The sequence below is a fragment of the Eumetopias jubatus genome, unplaced genomic scaffold (assembly GCF_037043125.1).
Source record: "Eumetopias jubatus isolate StellerSeaLion01/CBP00866 unplaced genomic scaffold, mEumJub1_p1.0 scaffold_2, whole genome shotgun sequence".
Classification (NCBI taxonomy): domain Eukaryota; kingdom Metazoa; phylum Chordata; class Mammalia; order Carnivora; family Otariidae; genus Eumetopias; species Eumetopias jubatus.
Genome location: NW_028274808.1, coordinates 157703444 through 157720948, shown reverse-complemented (window position 1 = coordinate 157720948; position 17505 = coordinate 157703444). Strand labels below are relative to the sequence as shown.

At 42.4% G+C, this 17505-nt stretch overlaps 1 protein-coding gene across 1 annotated transcript; it reads right to left on the bottom strand.

Moving 5' to 3' along the window:
* Positions 1-6725: 6725 nt before the first annotated feature.
* Positions 6726-15797, bottom strand: SPINK2 (serine peptidase inhibitor Kazal type 2). The gene is made up of 4 exons (XM_028100701.2): positions 15743-15797; positions 14822-14874; positions 7807-7916; positions 6726-7032 (listed from the first exon to the last, which is right to left on the bottom strand). Exons 1-4 carry the CDS (start codon positions 15795-15797, stop codon positions 6987-6989), a joined length of 264 nt encoding a protein of 87 aa, XP_027956502.1. The 3' UTR covers positions 6726-6986.
* Positions 15798-17505: the final 1708 nt, after the last annotated feature.

Below are 17505 nucleotides of genomic sequence, written 5' to 3'. Positions count from 1 at the left end.
GATCCCAGGACCCTGAGATCATGACCTGAGCTGAAGACAGTCGCTTAACCAACTGAGCCACCCAGGTGCCCCAAAACAAAGTGATTTCTTAAAAATAAGTATTATTCAGGAAATATTCCAGTAAGCAAGGATGCAGATCCCCTTATTTCAAGGCTCACCACCTGGGAGAGCTTGCCTCCAGCCCCTAGTGAGAAAGTGGCTTGTCCCTGAAGTTGAATGGGAATGATTAATGTCAAACTGTTCAACCTGCTTTGCTGTCTTTCAGATTCTCCTCTTCAAAATACTCTTGCCATCCTAAATCTGGCTATGGAATGCAGAAGCCAACAGAACAGAACTGACTTTAGCTAGTGAGTCCACAGCACTCTTTAAACACCTACTGTGTGCCAGACTGGGACCATAGTGGAGAACATAGCAAATATGAACTCAAATCTTGTGGAATTTATAGTCTACAGTAGACATCAGAATCTTGGTTTCCAGAACTTTGAGTTGTTCTGCTTTTCAAAGAAACTTTAAAAAGTGATCCTGTAGACTCTGCATGGACGGGGGTATGTTTTATTCATCACTGTATACCCAGTGCTCAGCATGTAATAGATATTCACAAATGTTCACAGCATACATGAGTGGATGATCAGATATAAAGTGGATACTTAATAAAAAACATAAACCAAATTTAAGGCATGCTCCTAGAATTGCTCAAGATTACCTGGGCATTTGATGCTGTTCTCTTTTTCAGAGTAACATAGGAACACAAATGAAATTCCATGTTGGGCAAGAGTCAAAAAGCTTATTTTTCTTGTGCTGTGTGGGTTGTGTGTTTGAATTATCTTGCCCATTTGGGGGGAGGGAAGGAAATTCGGGGAGGTTAGTGGTTTTGTTGTCATTATTTTGTGAGGGCTCCCAAACATTCCTTCTATCAACAGATATGCCCTGTGCTAAGCACTGTCCCAAGCATAGAAGATGCCATGATGAGTAAGCATGATGACTGGCAAGATCTCTATCCTCTGGGAGCTTCTATTCTAGAACTCTCCATAGACTGTTGTACCATTCTTTTCACCGCTTACTGTGGGTGACTATAATTACTACATATCACTTCTGTAATCAGAATATTTTTTAAGATGGGAATTACTTAATAAAGGGTGGGTACAAATCTGAATTTGTAATACAACTCTGGGCATATTTGGGGCAGCACTGCTTCTATTTCACAACGATGGCAGTGAAAAGAGACCAGGCACTCCCTTTATCACAAAAAGCACGTAAGTAAGTACAACCTTTTCAGAAAGAAATTTTGCAGTCTCTTTCAACATTTTTTTAAGTAGGCTCCACACCCAACATTGGAGCTTGAACTCACAACCCCAAGATCAAGAGTCGCATGCTCTACCAACTGAGCCAGATAGGCATCCCTCTTTCAACTTTTTAAATCTGTCCGTCTTCTAACCAAGTAATTCCAGTCTTATAAGTTTATCCTAAAGATTGCTTGCACAGGAGCGCCTGGGGAGCTCAGATAGTTAAGCGTCTACCTTCGGCTCAGGTCATGATCTCAGGGTCCTGGGATTGAGCCCCGCGTCGGGCTCCCTGCTCAGCCCTCTCCCACTGCCTCTACGCCTGCTTGTGCTCTGTCTCTTTCTCTCTCTCTCAAATGAATAAAAAAAAAATCTTTAAAAAAAAAAAGATTGCTTGCACAAATAAAGAAGGATACATGGACCAAGATGGTACTGCAACATTATTTGTGATGGTGGGAAATGGCAACCTCAATGTCCATCACTAGGGGATTCCATAAATAAATTCTGGTATGCCCATATAATAGAATACAATGCAGGTCTTTTTTAAATGAAGTAGATCTATATGTAATGACTTGGGAGAATATACATGATATATCGTTATAGGGCCAGGGATAAGTCAAAAAAGCAGGCTGGTTGGTTTTTTTTTTTAATTTTATTTATTTATTTGACAGAGAGAGAACACGAGCAGGGGGAGGGGCAGAGGGAGAAGCAGGCTTCCTGCTGAGCAGGGAGCCCAATGCGGGACTCCATCCCAGGACCCTGGAATCATGACCTGAGCCGAAAGCAGATGCTTAACTGACTGAGCCACCCAGGCATCCCCAGGCTGGTTTTTTTTAAAGATATAGTTTTCTATAAAATAGCCAACATTTCAAGTGTGCTAAGCACCTTACATGTATTATTTACTCCTCACAACAACATTATGAAATAGGTATTGTTATCATTTTCACTTTACAGATGAGGAAACAGAGTTAAATCATAACTTGCTCAATGAATACAGACATGTGACTTTGAGCACATGTGCTTAGTCACTACTATATCCAGGAATCACTTCTCCCTTTAATTAGACTTGTTTAAGTTGGGGGTTTTCCACTTTCGACCAAGAAAATCCTAATAAACAATCCAAATATAGCTTAGTAGAGACTAGATAAATAATAGCACAATAATATAATGGAATACTATGTAGCTTTTAAAAAAAAGAAACTACGGGGCACCTGCATGGCTGAGCGTCTGCCTTCAGCTCAGGTCATATCTTGGGTCTCGGGGTCCTGAGATCGAGCCCCACATCAGGCTCCCTGCTCAGCAGGGAGTCTGCTTCTCCCTCTCCTCCCTCCCCACCACTCATGCTCACTCTCTTGCTCTCTCAATAGATAAATAAAATCTTAAAAAAAAATAAAAAGAAACTACATATATTAATATAAAAATAAACCTAATATTAGAAAGAAAAGCAAGTTTATAGAAGATATATATAAGTATATATATGTTTTAAGATAATAGACAAAAGTTTTTACAAAAAAGGTTGGAAGTATTAACAGTTAAATGTCATAAAAACAATACTAAAGCAAAATTCTTTTAATACATATTTACACTTGTGAATCTCTTTTGAAATATCATTATTATTGGGCGCCTGGGTGGCTCAGTTGTTAAGCGTCTGCCTTCGGCTCAGGTCATGATCCCAGGGTCCTGGGATCGAGTCCCACATCGGGCTCCCTGCTCCGCGGGAAGCCTGCTTCTCCCTCTTCCACTCCCCCTGCTTGTGTTCCTACTCTCGCTGTGTCTCTCTCTGTCAAATAAATAAATTAAAAAAATCTTTAAAAAAAAAAAGAAATATCATTATTATTAATTCTTTCTGACTATAAAAGCCTTCCATTTCATTGTAGTAAGAGTGGACAGGAGAAGAATGAGACTAAAACAGAGAGACCCTTTTACTTTACACGCTTCCAAAATGCTTGAATTTATTAGAAGAGTTTATGTGATAACAACCCCACTCAAACTGCTATAAGAAAAAAAAAAAGTGTGTAGGGAGGGAATATTGAATGTGGGCCAGCTCGCAAAATCCAAGGAAAAGCTGGCCAACTAAGCCTAAGCCATGGCAAGGCGGGCAACGGGAGCCCTCAGCCCTAGAACCAGAATATCAACTTTCACCAAGAGCCTCTGGGTCTTTTGTCTCCGCTTCCCTAGGCACGTTGGCCTCATGCCCTCCTACTATAGTCTTTCTCCATGGTGAGGGGTCACGACTTCCGGCAGCTTCCCCGGGCACAGCCTCTCAATCTCACCACCGAGAAGGCAACAGGCTCTTCTCCGAGGATGGACTCTGAATGGTCACAAACCCACTGCAGACCAACCCTGTGAGCAGGGTAGTGGGAATTATGACTGATCGTGACTGGTCACATTTGGACCAGGTGCTCAGCCTTTAGCTTACCTCCAGAGTCGGAGATATGGGAACAGGTAAGGAGGCGGCAGCTCTATTCAGCCAGAAGTTGGGAGTGGAGTGGAAAAGGAGAGGGGAAGACAGAAGCAATGTTTCTTTAGGGCAAAAGGGAGAGGTGCTGGGTACACCAAATGATTAATGTGTACTACACGAGCATAAATTTCTCTCAGAAAAAATTTTTAGGGCGCCTGGGTGGCTCAGTTGGTTTCGGCTCAGGTCATGATCCTGGAGTCCCGGGATCAAGTCCTGCATCGGGCTCCCTGCTCAGCAGGGAGTCTGCTTCTCCCTCTGACCCTCTTCCCTCTCGTGCTTCTCTATCTCTCACTCTCTCTCAAATAAATAAATAAAATCTTAAAAGAAAAATTTTTTAGAGCTATTGTCATCTTGTGTATGTGTAAATATATATTTTTTTCAAGTGACAAGGATGTATGTACAACAACGTTCTCTGAAACAGTTTTATAATAATTAGAAGTTGTAAACAACCTATAGTTAACAGCTGTTGATTTTTTTTCCTCTTGGATTGTCCCCTTTCTTCCCTCCAGACACAATGCACCCAATGTCCCATGTCAGCTGAACCAATCCTACACCACCTTACTTCCTGTGACCACAACAACCGGCCTGAAGCGTGGATGTGTAATCTAACAGGAACCAATCAGGGTCTTTGTCCAGGACAGTCATTTTCTTTTCAGGTAGTACTAGTGTTGGGGCTGTGACTCTAGAAGATTTTTTTCACCTGGAGCTGGTAGAAAAGCATTATTTCCTGTCAGGTCAGGAAGTTGCCAAGATAGAATCTGGAACTTCCAATTTTGTCTCTTACACAGGAGGTGAAGCCAGCCTAAGAATGAAGCTGTTTATGCCAAAATAAACAGAGATGAGGGGTGCCTGGGTGGCTCAGTCAGCTGAGGGTCTGCCTTGGGCTCAGGTCATGGTCCCAGGGTTCTGGGATCGAGTCCTGCATCAGGCTCCTTGCTCAGCGGGGAGTCTGTTTCTCCCTCTCCCTCTACCCCTCCACCTCGCTTAAGATCTGTCTCTCTCTCTCTCTCTCTCTCTCAAATAAATAAATAAATAAATCTTTTTAAAAATTACAAAAAAGAAAATAAAACAAAACAAAAAACCCAGAGATGAGACATGAGGACATGGGGACTCATGATGCATTAGAGTCCCCAGTTGCCTCTGAGGCAAGTAAATAATAAATCTAGCCTCTGACGCTAACACTACCCCTGCTCTTCTGCAAATAGGACTACATGGGCCAATTAACTCCCTCTTTAGCCTAAGGCTGTTTGAGCTGGGATTCTTCCAGCTTCAACCAAGAGAATCCTAATAAACAACCCGATCTAGATCAATAGAGGCTGGAAAACTTATGGCACAATAATACTATGTAGCTTTTGAAAAGAACAATCTATATTAACATTTAAAAAATCTAATATAAGGAGAAAAGCGAGTTTATAGGACACGAATATGTGTGTATACGTGTGTGTGTGTCTGTGTTTCTGTGTGTCTATATGATTTGATATACACACACATACTTAGGGAGAGTGAAAAGGACACAATGTTCCAAAAGGTTAATACTGGTTACCTCTGGAGGCTTGTATGGGCATGACTTTCACTTTTTAAATATACTTGTGCATTTCTTAATTTTCTAAAGAGCATATACTACTTTTACAAAATGAAAATTTTAAGCCAAAAATAACTACAGAACATGAATTGTAGCCCATGTATGTTATACAACTTTCCGCTTTATTGCTTCTGTTCCATCTAAGAAACAGAGGACTGGGAATTTGGAGACCCAGGCTTCTAGTCCAGACTTTCACTGTGTTCTATAACCTTGGGCAAGGTGGTTTGCCTCTGTGGGCCTCAGTTTCTTTCTAAGAGGGATATTGGAAATAACAGCAGCTACTATTTCAGTGGTTTCTATGTCCAAGCACTGTGCTAAATAGTTTCCTCTCAACAGCTCCCTGAGTTGAGCATTACCCCATTTTCCATATATGAAAACCAAAGCACAAGTGTTGGAATCAGAATTCAAACTCAGGTTTAGCTGATCCCAAAGCCATATTCTTTCCACTACACACTTTCTCAGCCACCTCTTGCCTCGTGGCTCATGCTAGCCACTTTCACTTACAAACCAGGACTTGACCAAAATCCTCCACCTGGAAACATCATTCTAAAGTAATCCCCCGTCACCTTTATCACTGCTAACGTTTTGTTTTGTTTGTTTGGGTTTTTTTTGTAATTTTATTCATTTTTTTGACAAAGAGACACAGCGAGAGAGGGAACACAAGCAGGGGCATTGGATGAGGGAGAAGCCCCGATGCGGGGCTCGATCCCAGGAACCCGGGATCATGACCTGAGCCGAAGGCAGACGCCCAACGACTGAGCCACCCAGGCACCCTATCACTGCTAACATTTATTCTTATGTTGTACCAAACTCGAAAACAGGATGTTGCAACCTCAGTACTACTGATATTTTGGACTGAAAAATTCTTTGTTGTTGGGAGCTGTCCTGGGTGCTGTAGGATGTTGGCAACATCTCTCTGGCATCTACCCACTAGATGTCAGTGGTGCCCACCCTTCAACTATGACATCAGAAATGCCTCCAGACACAGTGCCAGATGTCCCCTGGGGGGGAAATTGCCCCAGAGTTGAGAACCCTGTTCTAAAAGGAGGAAAAAGCCAAGAACCTGCATTAACCCTGATGGGAAACTATTGAAAGAAAACACTGAATCTAGGAAATATTTCTACCCACCTGATTCTGTGACTTTACCAGCTCGCATTACAATATCATGCTCCAAGTATCTCAAGGGTGTGTGCCCTGTGCAGAACACTGTCCCAGGTACCTATACATTAACTATGAAAGATGTGCAGGAAAGGGGAAGGAGAATAAATCTTGCCCTCTCAATAATGACTCCACTTCGCCATTATGAAATTCACCTTTGCCTGAGAGAAGAGCCACCAGGAGCCTGCTGAGTAAGAACAGGTATTCAACAGAGAACAGCACTACTTGAAGACAATGCTGATTTTATTCCAGCTAAATAAAGCAATGCACAAGGCACCTGGGTAATAAGCTTAACTCAAGGGGCAAAAGCCAAGAAACAAGGATTTTTTTGTGTTTGTTTTAATTATCAGTCACTGCACATAGCTCTCTTCCACACCTCCTCTCAGAAAATGTGGGCTAACAAATCCCATGCAAAGGAACATAAGAAAGAGAAAAGGGGAAATGGAATTCATCCAGCATACTGCTGAAGGTGGTTTCTCCGAGTTCTCTTCTATAAACCGCTCCATCAACACAGTCCACTCCGGATTATTTTAATATCATGACCATCTTCCCTGCAAATTGAACAACCATAAAGACACACTTCTTACCCACCATACTGAAACTGTCCCGCTCTTTGTATCAAAAAGACCCATGTCATTACACATTAGATTCCTTCTAAGGGGATGCTGACTTAATCATTTTTAGAGCTAAATCTGGTAAACAGTGAATATGAAAGCCTCAACGCTGCCATTTTTTCCCTGTGAGTGACATGAAGGGCATCAGGTGTAACACATACTACTTAGTATTCTCCTAGGCAGAATTATTAAGACTATGTCCCAACTTATAATGAAGGCTGTACAGGTTACCTGCACATGCCCTCTGAATTTAAAAGAATATTCGAGGGGCACCTGGCAGCCTCAGTCGGTGGAACATACAACTCTTGATCTCAGAGTGGTGAGTTCAAACCCCAAACTGGGTATGGAGCCTACTTAAAAAAATTTTTTTAATAAAAAAATATAGATAAATAAATAAATAAAAGACTATTAGCTATTTCACAGAGTTTAACTATTAAATATACTCTTAATTTGGGGAAACTGCCCATCCATGGATAGTAACATAACCTGATTATCTGGTCTATAGTTGGTTAATCACAAATGCCATTCTCTAACTTTGACCTGGAAAATGCACTGATGGAGTCTGTCTTTCTAAATGTCAGTCTGAAAACAGATAATGTCACATTTGATTCTGACATCCAAGAAAAGAGATGCTACTTCCTAAGTAATCAAAAATCAAGAAAAGGACTAAAGAAAACTTGACTAGTCTATACCATAAAATTATGATTTTACCTGATTTTCATACACAGAGTACACTCGTTGGGATAAGTGGACATGTCGCTTCCACACACGGGGTTAAAGTCTCTGGGACATCCTGGTAATTTATACTGACTGCAGTTTGGCTAGAAAAGAGAAAGGAGGACAGAAATTACAGAACTAAGACATTCTCATCACTAAATAGCTGAGGGGAAGACAAAGTCCCAAGTCTCCTAGATTTCCTAGAAACATCCTACAAAAATATTTCAATTGTCCACACACAAAATGATTTTTCTAATGCAAAAACCAGATGCAACATTGAAGCAATGATTTAATACGTACTATGTAAGAAAAGGACCTCAGTCTGGCTGATTTTTATTTATTATTTTTTATTTTATTTTATTTGTTTAGAAAGGGAGAGGAGATAGGAGGGGGAGAGGGAGAGAGAGAGAAAATCTCAAGCAGACTCCACACCCAGAGCAGTGCCCGATGCAGGACTCGATCTCACGACCCTGAGATCATGACCTGAGCCAAAATCAAAAGTCAGACGCCCAACTGACTGAGCCACCCAAGTGCCCCAGTCTGGCTGATTTTTAAATGAAAGCCCAAGACAGGCCACCATACCCACTTTCCAATCCTCTAGCTTTGTAATTTGCACTCTACTACTATCTCCACATTAATGTTGTTACATTCCACCTTAGTCCCTTGACATAACATCAAAACAAACTCAGGAATCTAATCTTTTATTCTGGACCTTTAAGATACTGGCATGTAACCAACAGCACCCAAAGAAAGCAACAGGTTCATAACTGGACATTCCTTAGGGGTTGTTATGGGTTGAATTGTACCCACTCAAAAAGTGATGTTAAAGTCATAACCACCAGTACCTCAGAAAGTGACCTTATTGGACATAGGGTCTTTATATAAGGAATCGAGTTAAAATGAGCTCAGTAGAATGGACCCTAATCCAATATGACGGGTGTCCTTATAAAAAGAGAAAATTTGGACACAGAGTCACAAACAGAGGGAAGATCACGTGAAGGCACAGAGAATGTCATTTACAAGCCAAGGAACCCTTGGGACTACCAGAACCTAGGAGAAAGGCATGGAACAGATTCTCCCTGCCGCCGCCCGCCCCCCCCCCCCCGCCACCCCGGCCCTCAGGAGGAACCAATTCTACCAACACTTTGATGTAGGACTGTTAGCCTCCAGAACCAGGGGACAATCAAGTTCTGCTGTTTAAGCCCCTCAGTTTGTGGTGCTTTATGACAGCAGCCCCAAGAAATTGATGGGGATCATGGCACTTAATCCTGTGATTAGATGGATTTGAGGCCAGACAGATAATATATCTTGCTCATAGCTGCTCATCTCCAGCAGGGCCAAGACTAGACGTGGTCACAGTGATCAGACTACGGTGTGCAGAGTCTCACTTTAAGAAAGGTCAAATATATGGCCCGCTACCTTTCTGTTTTATATACTCACATTTATATATATATATACTTGTTTTAGTAAATGGTGATCACTTTTCCTCACTTCAGAATAAAAGAGTCACCCTGTTTTAGCACTGAATAAATGCAATACATGTTTCTATTGATATTATCTGGATTTATAAAGACCTTAAACAGTGCTGGCCAAGGGCCAACCTCTAAAGTACAAGAGGTTTTGTTGACCCTTTCCATCCTCCATTCAGCCCTCATTTTGGAGCCTGATGTGCTCCCCAGGGCTCAGCAAGATGATGCCTTGTAGGGCCGCTCTCACAGGCCACATTGTAGAATGGCAGCACCATGCGCTCCTATTTTAAGTCTTTGTTACTTGCAGCCAAATCTAATCCTAACTGATACAAGAGACAGGACCTCTCCTTTGAATGTTTCAACTGCAGCTGACCCTTGAACAACATGGGTTTAAATGTATTTTCTCTTCCTTATGATTTTCTTAATAACATTTTCTTTTCTTTAACTTACAAGAATACAGATAAGGATGTAACACAACAGAAAATGTGTATTAATCAACTCTTTTTTTTTATTTTTTTGTGGAGAAGGAGAGAGAGGGAGGAGTGCAGGAGGGGCAGAGGGAGAGAGAGAATCTTAAGCAGACTCCACACCCAGGTCAGAGCCCAATTCGGGACTTGATCTCATGACCCTGAGATCATGACCTGAGCCGAAATCAAGAATCAGATGATTAACCAACTGAGCCACCCAGGTGTGTCTAATCAACTCTTTATGTTATCAGTAAGGCTTCTGGTGAACAGTAGGCTATGAGCAGTTAAATTTTAGAATCAAAAGTTACACTCAGATTTTTTACTATGGGAGCGGGGATCAGTACTCCCTAACCCCACATTATTCAAGGGTCAACTGTAATTAAGAGTTCTTTGTGCTATCACTACAAAAATGATACCCATAATAAGTCCACACATAATAAGTCCATGATTTCCTGTTTTGGTTTCTTTAAAACAGGATTTCTCAACCATAATTCACATTCTGGACCAGATAATTCTTTGGGTGGGAGGTTATCCTGTGTGTTGTAGGATGTTCTCTACCCACTAGATGCCAGTGTCATCTCCCCACTCATGAGAATCAAAAATAAATGTCTGCTAGAGGGCAAAACTGCCCACCGCTGAGAATCACTATTTTAAAATACAGTGAAAATTTAAGGGACACCTGGCTGTCTCCATCGGTAAAGCATGTGACTCTTGATCTTGGAGTTGTAGATTCGAGCCCCACGCTGGGTGTAGAAATTATTTAAAAATAAAATCTTAAATACAGTGAGAATTTAAAACAACATAATATACAATTTTTTTTAATCTTGCCCCAATTATTTATAGTTGTTTCACCTACACCTAAGTCAACAGCAATTTTTTTTAGCAATTTGTCTTTTAGCAAGTCTTTCAAAAGCATTCAATTCAGTCTTCATATAAACTATGACTTTATTTCTTTACACTCATGTTTATGTTGTCCTTACATTTTTGGTTAAAATAAGGCTGGTAACTGCCATAACAGGCTTGTGAACTCACACATTTAGGTCTTGGTAGGAATACAACTACACCGATGGGAAGAAGTCTACTGGCATACAAGAGAGTAGGCTATCCATAGCCAGTAAGGGATCACTGTGCTGTGGGGGTTGTTCAGAGAGAAAGGACAGGGTCATCTGTGAGTTGCTTAAGTGGACGGTGTTCAGTGAACGTTTAGTGTTAACAACTAGGCCCGGTGGACCCACAGAGGGCTACCTGTGCACATCACCTCAGAAGCTTGATAAAAACACTGATTTAGTGCCATTTGCAATGACAAGGATGGAGCTAGAGAGCTAAGCAAAAGAAGTCAGAGAAAGACAAATACCATATGATTTCACTCATATGTGGAAATTAAGAAACAAAACAAACAAGCAAAGGGAAAACAAAACTGAGAGGGAGGCAAACCAAGAAACAGACTCAACTATAGAGAACAATCTGATGGTTACCAGAGGGGAGGCGTGTGGTGGGGCGGAATGGGAGAAATAGGTGATGGGGATTAAGGAGAGCATTTGTTGTGATGAGCACCAGGTGATGTATGGAAGTGCTGAGTCACTGTATTGTACACCTGAAAGGAATATTACACTGTAGGTTAACTAACTGGAATTTAAATAAAAACTTTTAAAAAACTTAAAACAAAACAAGAAAACACTGATTTGGGGCCTCATGCCAGACCTACTCAATTAGAATCTCCAGGGTTAGAATCCATGTGTCTAGAGGCCCCTGAATTCTGATTTGGCTAGGACTGGGTTTAGGAACTGCTGTTCCCAAACATCTTGACATCCAGTCCACTTAGACTATGTATGGAACCTAAGGAGAATACACTGAGACACACAATTTGGCACACAATTTCAGGGAACCCCAGCTCTAGACCTTTCTTGCCTCCCCATTTTTAACCAAAACATATCTTGCCTATGCCCACTCTGACTGACTAGATAAACAACTAATCAAAATCAATCTATTTAGCCTGCAGGTCTTAAGGTTTTTTATATTCAACAGAAGTTTTCAAATGCTTTCATCCCAAAGAATGACTAATATATGGATTTTGAGGAGGACTAACAGGCTGGTAAGGAAGTTTTGTTTGTTTTGTTTTGTTTTGTTGTTTAAGCAGAAGACCTTTGATGTCTCTCAGATCCCCAAGGGATCTACCCAGCTGGAAGACAATGTTGGTATTCCAGGCTGTTTCCAGTCTAATTCTCATGATTTCAAAGCTAGCTTTGGCTATCTACCATTTAACTTTATTAAATTCAAGTTACTCACTTCCTGGATTTACTCTGAGCTGAGACATGAGGCTTTATGAACAAATACTTTTCACTGTTATCAATGAGGTCAAATAATTTCATTAATAAATTATGCCCCCACTAACCTTAGTTTTATAATAAAAAATTATATATATATATATATATAAAATCATGGTAGACTCCTCAGAGCTTTAAAAGACACTCTCATTCTGGAAGAGGGCCACATCACATTTTTTTTTTAAGATTTTGTATTTATTTATTTATTTATTTGTCAGAGAGAGACAAGCAGGGGAAACAGCAGGCAGAGGGAGAAGCAGGCTCCCCACTGAGCAACGACCCCAATATGGTACTCGATCCCAGGACGTCAGGATCATGGCCTAAGCCGAAGGCAGACGCTTAACCAACCGAGCCACCCAGGCATCCCAGTCACATCACATTTTTACTTATTCCTTAGAATCAATTTAATTTTTGTAGAAGGATGTGATATGCTTCTAAGTAATTCTCTGAGCTTTATACTCTGAATCTTTTCTTTTGAAAGGTTCTCAAATCCTTTATCAGATATATTCCCTCATTTGTTTATTCAATAAATGAAAAAGATTTTAAGATAGATGTTAGAGAAGTACAAAGACAAATTGAGTCCTGCCTGTAAGAACTTCAGTGTATAGGGTGCCTGGGTGGCTCGGTTAAGCGACTGCCTTCGGCTCAGGTCATGATCCTGGAGTCCTGGGATCAAGTCCCACGTTGGGCTCCCTGCTCAGCAGGGAGTCTGCTTCTCCCTCTGACCCTCCCCCCTCTCATGTGCTTTCTCTCTCTCAAATAAATCTTTTTTTTACAAAAGTTCAGTTTATAGTAAGAAAATCAAAAATACACGTGGAAAAAAATAAAATAATTTAAAAAAAAGAAATATACATGGTGGTAGATAGAATTTAGATTAGAGGTTTGAGAGAATGTCTACCTCAAGGAAATAAAGCAGACTAACCAAAGGCACAGTGGTGAGGGAAGTGTTTGACCTGAGAGCAAAGCAGTTTAATTTAAAGGAGCTTCCAACACTCTTTCATAATAAAAACACTCAACGAACTAAGCAGAAAAGAGAACTTCCTCAACCTGATAAAGAACATCTATAAAACCCCCACAGCTAACATTATACTTAATGGTGAAAGACTGAATGCTTTTCCTCCAAATTAGGAATAAGACAAGGATGTCCATATTCATTTGTTCAAGATGGCATAGAATATTCTAGCAAAGACAATTAGGCAATAAAATAAATAAAAGGCAACAGATTGGAAAGGAAGAAAAAAAACTATTTCTGGTTTATATAAAATTTCTCTTTATATAGACAGGTCTGAGGAATACAAAAGGAACTATTACAACCAAAAAACAAGTCCAACAAGGCTGCAGGATACAAGATCAATATACAAAAATCAATTACATTTCTATACACTTGCAGCGAAACATCTGAAAATGAAATTAAGAAAAAAGATCCATTTGTAACAGCATTAAAAAGAATAAAATATTTAGGAATATATTTAACAAAAGAAGTATAAGAATTAAACACCAAAAACTAAAACATTGTTGAAAGAAATTAAAGACCTAAATAAGTGAAAAGGCAACCCATATTCATGGATCAAAAGATTTAACTTTCTTAAGATAGCAATACTCCCTAAATGGTTCTATAGGTTCAATGCAATCCCTAGCAAAAATCCCAACTGCCTTTTTTGCAGCAGAAATTGGCAAATTGATATTTAAATTCATATGGAAAGGCAAGTCACCCTGAAAAGCCAAGACAATCTTGAAGAAAAAGTTGGAGGATTCACACTTTCTCATTTTGAAACTTACTACAAAGCTACAGTAATTAAAACAGTGTGGCACTAACATCTGAAACTAATATAACACTGTATGTTAACTACTCTGGAATTAAAATAAAAACAAAACAAAACAGGGGCGCTTGGATGGCTCAGTCATTTGAGCATCCAACTCTTGGTTTCGGCTTAGGTCATGATCTCCGAGTTGTGAGATGGAGCCCCACATTGGGCTCCCCACTCAACAGGGAGTCTGCTTTCCCTCTCTCTCTCCGCCTGCCCCTCCCTGCACCATGCCCTCTCTTTCTCTCTAAAATGAATAAATAGGCATGCCTGCGTGGCTCAGTCGGTTAAGTGGTTAAGTGTCTGCCTTCAGTTCAGGTCATGATCCCAGGGTCCTGGGATTGAGTCCCGCATCCAGCTCCTCGCTCAGCAGGGAGCCTGCTTCTCCCTCGGACTGCAGCTTCCCCTGCTCGCATGCTTGCTCTCTTTCTTTCCTTCTCTCTCTCTCTCTCTGACAAATAAGTAAATAAAATCTTTAAAATGAATAAATCTTAAAAAATAATAAAATAATAAAACAAAAAACAGTGTGGCAGTAGCATAAGAACAGAAGAGCACAAGCTATGGGAAAGCAGTGGAAGGTACAGGCAGAAAGATAAGCTGCAGTAAGGACACTCTGTGAACATTATTATCTAGATAATGTTCATAAAATGTCTAGTACAAGACATAACCATTAGACCAAGGACCTTTTGAATCATCAAAGAAACTATTAAAGGAAACAAAGTGCTGAGGCCTTCAAGGACTGAGCTATTTTCAACCAAAATTTACAATTTTGATCTGCATCAAAAGGTCTGCCTTAGAATCTGATTTCTGAAGAGACAGTCAACAGTTTCAAAAGTGGCAGGTCAAAAAAAAAGAAGTGAGGCCAGACCTGAAAACCAGCCCCAACCCAAACCGTCCGGACTTCACTATATTAGTGGAAACAATACAGGTGGTTTCCTACTTACTGTTCTGTATTCTGAAGGCTGGTCAAAGTCAGAGCTCAAAGAGTCCAAAGAGACTGCAAGAAGAAAACAGACATTAAAGTATATGATTAAAATCAATTCTTATTCATAAGGAGCTTTTAAAATCCAGCTTGTGATTTATCCCGGCCACACCCTCTCCCGTTCTCTCAGATGCCTAGCTTTTTTGATCAGCCCCCATTGCCCAGCCCCACGCCCCCAAAGAAGGGTACTGTTTTCTGGCACCTCTCCTGGCAGACACACAGAAGGAACATTTGGTCCAGGTTCTGTAATTGACCACCCTAGCAGGCTTGCTTGAGAAAGAACTTCGGAGCTATGGAATAAAAGAGAAGGAACTCAATAATTCACGATATTCTCCTCTGTGGCTCAGGGTAACAAACGCAAAACTTAACGTTAGGTGCTACCATTTTAACTCCATTTTCGAGTGGGCGTCAAATCTGGCTGGACTAAAGCCCCTTTCTCATAAGCCTCAGCGTGCCTGACGCGCTTGGCATTCACAAGCCCTATTCCTGTTCATCTCCTGCAGAGGTTCGGTAGGGCCACTGTGTCCATAAAAAACCAACTTCTGATCTTGGGCTCCAGAAAATCTGCTTCAAGGGAGAAAGAGCAGACAGCAGGGTGTCGCTACGAAGGGGCCGAGAGCCAAGGCCAAGCAAGAATGAAAGAGCATCGCTGCCTCCACCGCCAGCCCCCAGCCCTGCACGCCCCGCACGTTCGCGCTCCCTAGACGACCGCAGGCCGCGGGAACCGCCAATAACGGGTGCGCCGAGGGCCGCCAGGGGGCTGGGATCGGGGCGGGGAGGTGGGTAGCCAGGGGGCCAGTCCCACCCTCTGATACTCCTCCGCGCCACCCCCGACCCTGTCCTGGCCGACCAGGCCCGGTGAGCGGTGAGCGGTGAGCGTTACCCGCCAAGTCCCCGGCCAGAAGCAACAGCACCAAGCGCACGGCCAAGAGCGCCATGCTCCCTCTGTGGCCAACCGTCTCATCACCGCCCGCTCCCGCGATGCCCGACAAGCACCGCGCGCCCAGGTCAGACGGGCGACAGGCTGGCTGGGGGGGAGGGAGGAGGGGCTACGGGGGGAGGGGCCGTTGTTACCCCCCACCTCCCATCTCGCCGAGGATGGGAGTGAGCAATTAAGGGCAAGATCTCTCCCAGCAGCAAACAGGAACCACGTGAGAACCCTGGGGAGCAACTCTGGGGGCTCTGCCAGCCAACCCCTACTTCTTCAGCATCTAGTCCGTCCGAGGCAGTGTTTTGGCGCTCGACTAAACAAAGGAGGTCCCTGCTCTCGGGAAGTTTTCTAGTGTAGGTGTTGGGGATGGGGTGACGCAGGAAACACCAAGTGAATCCACGCAATAATTTCTCAAATTAAGTGCTAGAGAGTGTTGGGAGAAGGGGAAGACTTTGCACGGGGAGGTCAGGAAAAGCTTTTCAGAGGTGGCATTTGAGCTAAAAACTGAAGGGTGAGAGAAAGGAAGCCCGGTGAAGAGGAGAGGCTCAAGGAAAAGCCCGTGCAGAGATCCCGAAAGCACGAACCAGCTCACGGTTTTAGGGGGAGCCCTGGTGAGGGACAGGGAAGAGGGAGGGAGGTGGAAGCCAAGGCCAGTAGCCGGTGTGGTGGTGTAGGCCACGATAAGGAATTTGGACTTGTTCTGGTTGCAGAAGAAAACATCAGCATATCAAAGGTATTTGAGAATCATGGATCCAACGCCCAGTGAGAGAGTATAGCAGAGGTCCAGATCAGAGCCCTGGGACACTCCTGGATGCGGGGGATTGACCCATGTGGAGAAGAAAGCTGTGAAGGAGGAAGAAAACCAGGCTAGAGTCTGGGGTTACGGAACACTGGGGAGGTGATGTGAGTATGTCACTAGCTGCCCTAAGGCTGAGAATTTGGCAGACTGAGCATGGTCATGGGCTTTAGCAAGATGTAGTCACTAATGGCCCTAAGAAGGACTAGTTCAGAGAAGTGATGGGGTCCAGGGCCCAAATGGCAAGGGTTGAAAGGGATGAAGTGAGAAAGTGGAGACAGTAAGTTTAGATAACTCTTGGGAGTTTTGCTATAAAAAGGAAGCCAGATATGGGCAGGAGGTAGCCTACGAGACTTCCAAAATGTCTTTTGAGGGTCACGTTCAAAGCTCTCCAATGTCTTCCCACCTTGCTAGGAGTAAAAACGAAAGTCCTCACTGTGGCCTCTGCTGGTCTCTTACTGTTCCTCCCTGACTCACTCGTCCCAGCTACATTGGCCTCCTTGCTCCCATCCAGGGGCCTTAGCACTTGCTGTTCCCTCTACCTAGATATCTACATAGCTTCTTCTTTCCCTTTCTTCTGTCTCTGTGCAAACAGCCCCATACCAGAAATGCCTTCTCTGACCATAAATAAAAAGTTAGTAGGGGCGCCTGGGTGGCTCAGTCTGTTAAGCATCCGACTTCAGCTCAGGTCATGATCTTGGGATCCTGGGATTGTGCCCCTTCCCCTCAGGTTCTCCAGTTGGTGGGAAGCCTGCTTCTCCCTCTCCCTCTGCCCCTCGACCCGCTTGTGCTCTCTCTCTCTCAAATAAATAAATAAAATCTTTAAAAAAAAAAATTAGTACTCCCCCTTCCTATTCCCCTTACTGTCCTTTGTTTTCCCTCCCCCATGGAATTTATCTTGACTTTTTTTTTTTTTTAA